Source organism: Rosa rugosa, chromosome 2 (assembly GCF_958449725.1).
Source record: "Rosa rugosa chromosome 2, drRosRugo1.1, whole genome shotgun sequence".
NCBI lineage: Eukaryota > Viridiplantae > Streptophyta > Magnoliopsida > Rosales > Rosaceae > Rosa > Rosa rugosa.
The window spans coordinates 65,968,366-65,974,613 of record NC_084821.1 but is presented as its reverse complement, the minus strand read 5'-3'; the positions used below and the strand labels follow the sequence as shown (position 1 = coordinate 65,974,613).

The following is a 6,248-nucleotide window of genomic DNA, read 5'->3' as shown; positions in this document are numbered from 1 at the left end:
TGGAACCCGAGCTTAAAGGATGGAGATATATCTTAAACTAGGAGACATATAAAAAGGACCACCGTCCTCTAAAAGGAGAGGTAACGCGCTACTCTGTCTAGCACCACATAGCTAACTTAGCTCAGAACAAACAAAAATAGCCAATTAGGTATGTATATATTAAGAGTGATTTAACTGTGCTCATGCTGAAATCCAAAATCGCTTTTTTGCCTTTTGGTTTTGTTCATGTGTTGTGCATGCATGTTCGTACATGAAGAATGAAAAATACAATTAAGAAGTCGATGAAATGTCTCCTCTCACGGGTTATAGGCAAGGAATTAAGGATACTGCTACATGTTTGGAATTTACCAGCTTGCACATGCAAGAAGGAATCAATGTCTACTGTTTTAGTCCAATGGTTTTCTTTATATAAACACAAAATCAAAGTAAATTAATCGGGAGTCATTTAAGTGGTTCAGTGGATGCACTAGATCTCCTCACGGAAACGTTCAAGATGTGGAGCCCTCATGTTCTGCATTCGAACGCTGGGTTGGTTTAGTGTTATTTACTAAATTATAAATATGATCAGTCCTTTTTCTCTTAAAATGTAATGAGGCTACATTTTCCACTCTAGTTGATTCCATGTCAGTCCTTTTCTCTTGAAATGTAATGAGGCTACATTTTCACAATTAAATAGTTAAATGCAAGTCTTATTCAAAGTTATCGAAATTCCTTTTTTTTTTTTCTGGCAATCCATGAAAATCAATCCTTGATAAAATAAAATAATAATAATAATAATATAACAAGAGGCTTTATGTTGTGATCGACTTTTTCACATTGAACTATCATTGTCATTGCCCCGGGAGATATCTTGTATTTGGAATTAGGGCATTTGGATTACCCCTACCAAAGGGGAAAGAACGAGATAAAGAATAAAACAGAAGTATGTTGTCGTGTCGAGCATGTGAGCTGCTGCGGCCAGTAGTAAACAATATTGGACTGCCTGCATTAATTATATAAGCAGCACAGCAGGGGGAGACAAACCGAAACCAGACGATAGACCCGTGAATGATCAAAGAAGAGACTAGCTTGTATAAACACAGCACTACGTACTGTAATGCTTGTCTCTATTGTCTATAGCTTCCTCCTCCTCTTCATTATTGACTGGCTCAGTTTCTGACCCATGTTTATATATGAAACCTCTGCATATCACTTTCTTACTTCGAATACTCCCCATGCATATTTGAACCGTAAAAGTGTGGGACAAGTATATATATAGCTGTTGTAGTCCATTCCTTTTTGTTCCAGTTCTGTATTATTGCTATTGCTTATATATAGTATAGCACTGCGTAGTCATTGGCTAGCTTGCCTCAACCTGCCTCCTTTGGCATTGCTCGTAACTCTTTCAATACCAACAATGAACATATTGTCTTAATGTTGGTGTCTTGGGCCTGTCATTCCTCCCAATTGAGGGTAGGGTTAGTTACTAGACCCCTATATATATTCCCTAGCTATAGTTTTTTTCTTTCTTTTCATAATTAACACTATATTCTCTAGGCCTGGGCATAACTGAATGAAAATCGGTTTTCCGACCATTTCGAACCGAGAAATACGGTTCGGTTTCCGAACCGAATAAAGGAAGGAAAAAACTCAGGTTTTCCGAACCGAAACCGACTGTATGCGGGTCGGAATCGGTTTTGAACTCATTTTCGACCGTTTTAAGACCGACCCGACCGATTTGAAAAATATATATTAAAAATATATAATTTATATTATGTGTCAATATTTGATTGGTGTATTTTTTCTTTCAGTACACCTTACCTCACTGAATCTAAATGAAAATGAAAACCTAATACCCACCCCCTTTACCCACACAGCCGATCTCACATTCTCAGATCTCACTCTCTGTTTCTCTCGAGTCACTCTCTCAGAGTCTCAGTTTCTCTCAACTCTCCGAACGAACACCGACGTCTCTGTCAGCCATCTCCATCGCCGACGTCTCTCTCAGCCATCTCCATCTCCGATTCTGACGTATCTCTCAGGCTCTCTCCATCTCCGATTCCCACACAGCCATCTCCATCTCCGACGTCTCTCTCAGCCATCTCCAACGTCTACCTCTTCTCCGACGTCTCTCTCTTCTCCGGGCTCCGGTATGTGATGAAATTAGTCAAATTAGGAATTTAGATTTAGGGTTTTCTGATATTGTTTGTGGGTTTTACAACTTTGGTTTCTACTTTGCAACCGATTGTTGATTGTTGGTGTTTGTGGGTTTTGTTTTTGAATTTTGATTGTTGTGGGCTCAGATTATGAATTAAGGTCACGAACTTTATTTGTTTTTTATTGTTGTTTGCTCAGATTATGAACTTGATTTTTGATTTGTTTCTGACTTGATTTGTTTTTGTTGGGATTAAGGTCATGAACTTTATTTTTGATTTGTTTGCTCAGATTATGAACATGATTTGTTTCATTTGTTATTGGCTTACTGAATATAGTTAAAGTCTTAAAGAAATTGTTTCTTCTGCCTTTTTAGAACAGCTGAGGCTAAAATTGTGTTCTATATTTTTTGCAGATGATGGAAGGAACTCAAGGAGCTCCAACTGGATCCTGCAGCAGCTATGAGAGTTGTTCCATTATATCAAGAACCTACTAGAACTGAGTTGGAGATGTATGGTGAGCTGGAAAAGCTTGAATCAGGTAAAAGTTTGTTTAATTTCAGTCATTATATGTTTTTGACTATTTGCATATGTTTTTTTAGTTTTTTTGTCTAATACATGTTCTTTTATTTGTTTTCTTTTTTTTGAACTAGAATCAGGGGTTACTCAGGTCACCGCATCTGAGGAAATGTGATGATGACATGATGAGTTGAGCTGCTGAAGGCCTGTTTTTGATGGCAGCAATTTTTTTTTCTTTCCCTACAATGCTTACTACTTTCTTTCTTTTTCTGTTGGACTGTGTTAAGACTGTTGGCAGCATTGCAGCAAGACTTATTTAGCTATTCGGTTTGTAATAAGTTAATAACTTAACTTATTTAGCTTCATTGCTTTGAACTTAGTTAGCTAATGTTGGACACTTGAACTGCTTGGTGATGTCTAAAATTATAGGTTTGATAATTTGCAGGTTTGATTCGTTTGAATTGCTTAGATTTGGGTTTAAGTCTTTTGCAGGTTTGAATTTTGAAATGGTTATCATTTGCTACATGCTTGTACTGTTAGGATGATGCATTTGCAGGTTTGAAATGTTGATAATGATGATTGTTGCATTTGCAGATGTGCTGAGTTATGATGTTATTATGTTATGAGTTATGGTTGAAATTTTAGGTTATCATCGATTCATGCTTAGATTTTGCAAGTTTGAGTGCTTGGATTTTGAATAATGTTTGTAATGGCAGTAATGTTAGTGACTTAGTGATGCTTAGATTTTGTGATGCTTCTCTTCACATTTGTGAAAGACTGAGAGTGAAAATAGACTGAAAAAGTCATTATGGGCTGAAGATTGACTATAATAGGCCTAGAAAACAAGGTTCACATTGGGCTTGAAAATGAAAATTTGGGCCCATAATAAAACCGAAACCGACCCGGCCCGATTCTGGAATTCGGCCCAACCGAAATTTCGGCCCAAGCTTGCAACAATATGGTGTTCGGTGTCATAAATGGGATTTCCGATTGGATCGGTTCGACTTCGGTCTGGGCCTGAAACCGACCCGGCCCGACTATGCCCAGGCCTATTATTCTCATAGCTAGGGCACCTATTAAATGATTGAGCTTACCCAAGGATAATGAACACCAATATCACCAGCGGAGAGAGACGAAAATTATCCATTGTATTGATCAACGGTAATTACATAGACATAGAGTCAGCATTATTGGACCCGTATGTAAGATTTATTTGCTGCTTTTGCACAACAGTATATACGTACACTTGAACTCTGTTTCTCTTAAAACTCTAATAACTTGAGAGAGAAATCCTAGCCTTATTCAACACGAACGGACAAGTAGTTCAAAACCGTATGTCGGAATAGAACACGAGTTAATTCGCTTAATTAAAACCTTAAAACGCAAGTTCGAAGGCGCCTAGCAAGATTTTTATACCGAACTTCACCTATTTAATTACTCGCCTTCTAGTCTATTCTGTCCTACATCATGTATAGTTACCAAAGACAGATCTGAAAAAAGTTTGAATGCAGGCAAAACCATTTCAGTTGGCTTGTTAGAAGAGTACATATATGCACTATATGATGAACTTTGGTTTGTCTCAAGTGTCTTGTACCATCTGAGAAAAAAAAATATATACGACTGATACAGAAAAAGCTCGACAATTTGCAACCTCACCAGGCCATTATATACCGGACCTGTATATGTAAGGATGAGAAATGGTTTCTGACAGCATGCATTAGATGTTATACACTTGAATTCACTCTGTTTTTACAATATTCCATTTCATCCATTTTTCAAACTTTCGAACCTTTGATGAATATAGAGTCTGCAATATTGCCAATTCATATAAGACAAGAAGATAATATCTCGAAAATTCAAGATTTCAAGACATGCCCCCATACTGTAATAATTAATTAATTGATTCCCTCCTCCCTCTCGGCAAGCTATAAAAGCCAGGCTAACCCACACAGTATACTGTATCTCACTATACATAAATTTCAAAGTTGAAACATAAAAGAGAGATAGAAACAGTGAGGAAGATGGGATCTTGGGTGAGGAAGAGACTGCCATTGCGCCGAAAGCTTCAAACTCAAAGGAGCCTTACCAGGAGGAAATCCGTACGTACTGCAAAAATATATCACTGGCCACCCTTTTAGCTATATGCTTCTTTTCTTCTCTGCTTCTAACCTTTTAAATACACTGTTACGTGTTTTATATATGAAGATCAAGAAGAGTTCAATTGTCATGGATGCTATGCTCCACATTTACCTACTGAAACTCAAGCTTGAAGCAGCCCACAAAGAGTGCTTAGATCTCATGGCCATCAAAACAAAGTACTTAGATCTAATTAAACATCTTCATGTGCCCGAGGTGAGAACAAATCCCGACCTTTAAACTTTGATTTGTTCATTTTAACTACCTATTTCTTCTTTTCAGTATATCACTTTAGGGATTATGTTGGACAGGAAGTGAAGGTGGAGAAGATTGAGGAAGGGTTTCATGTAAGAGTGACATGCGAGAAAGCAGAAGACACTTTGGTTTCAATCTTGGAAGCGTTTGATGAAATGGGTCTTAATATTCTGCAAGCTAAAGTTTCCTGCAATAGTTACTTTTCCATGGAAGCCATTGCAGCTCATGTAGCTCAAAATCAAGAATACAAGCTGGATGTGACAGATGTGACCCAAGCAATTATTAAGGCCACCAGAAGCGAGATTAATGCCGCAACTGACGAAGTTGATTTAATAACTAGTTAGTGCTAATCATCAATGTCATGAAGACTTAAACTGTTGTATGCGTTTCTGATTAACTCTGTGTGTTGTGATGTAATATATGTATTTGTTGAGTAAGATTCTGGTACATGTATGTTTCTCATACATATTATTTTTCATCTAATCTTTTACTCTTTTTACCTCAATGACAACTCATCCATTGCCGAAGTAGTAATTACAAAATCTTCGATAAGATGAAAAAGGTTCCCAATTGAGTAAATATATTCAAGCTTGAGTAAAGTGGTGAAAAGATATCAAATGAGAGCATCTGAAATTTGGTCTAATCTGGAATTTCTTACTTAGATGTGGAGAAATAATGATATCTTGTGAAGGGGGTGGGCTTGGAAACTCTTGAAGAAGCCTATTAAGCTGAGGAAAGCAACTCTCTATTGGAATGAAACTTGTCCTCGCTAATAAAGCTAGAAAAACAATTATGCCAAGCCCAAACACAAGGCAACGCTAGACTGACTCGAGTAAAACAAAAGACAAGCCCAAAGTACCAACTAACAATGACCAAAGATTTTTGGCAACCAAGCTATAGCTTATGGATATTTCAGCTACATTTTAATTATATAATATCAATTCCTATGTAGATTTTCTACGCTCTTACCCTGCCTTGCAAAGCAAGTAATAACTTAGAATTGACGAGATCTATAGAGTTAGAGAATCCTGGGTCAATCAACCCCAATTCTGAGAGACTCAAAATATGGAAATCCGTACCGTGAGCTAATTTAAGAAGCTTCTTAGCATAGAAGGACTATATATATCCTATCCAGAGTGAGGCTTCAATCTGAAATTAACGTGTGAGGTTGGAGTTTAGGGTCACTTTTCGGTCTCAATCTGAAAT

At 37.3% G+C, this 6,248-nt stretch overlaps 1 protein-coding gene and 1 long non-coding RNA gene across 2 annotated transcripts; both read left to right on the top strand.

Moving 5' to 3' along the window:
* The first annotated feature begins 1,843 nt into the window (after positions 1 to 1,843).
* LOC133727950 (uncharacterized) lies at positions 1,844 to 3,112 on the top strand. Its single transcript, XR_009855463.1, has 3 exons — positions 1,844 to 2,129; positions 2,549 to 2,673; positions 2,786 to 3,112. It is a non-coding gene; the product is annotated as an uncharacterized LOC133727950 (long non-coding RNA).
* Positions 3,113 to 4,602: 1,490 nt separating this feature from the next.
* LOC133727852 (uncharacterized) lies at positions 4,603 to 5,512 on the top strand. The gene is made up of 3 exons (XM_062155249.1): positions 4,603 to 4,750; positions 4,857 to 5,003; positions 5,099 to 5,512. Exons 1-3 carry the CDS (start codon positions 4,673 to 4,675, stop codon positions 5,384 to 5,386), a joined length of 513 nt encoding a protein of 170 aa, XP_062011233.1. The 5' UTR covers positions 4,603 to 4,672; the 3' UTR covers positions 5,387 to 5,512.
* The last annotated feature ends 736 nt before the right edge of the window (positions 5,513 to 6,248 follow it).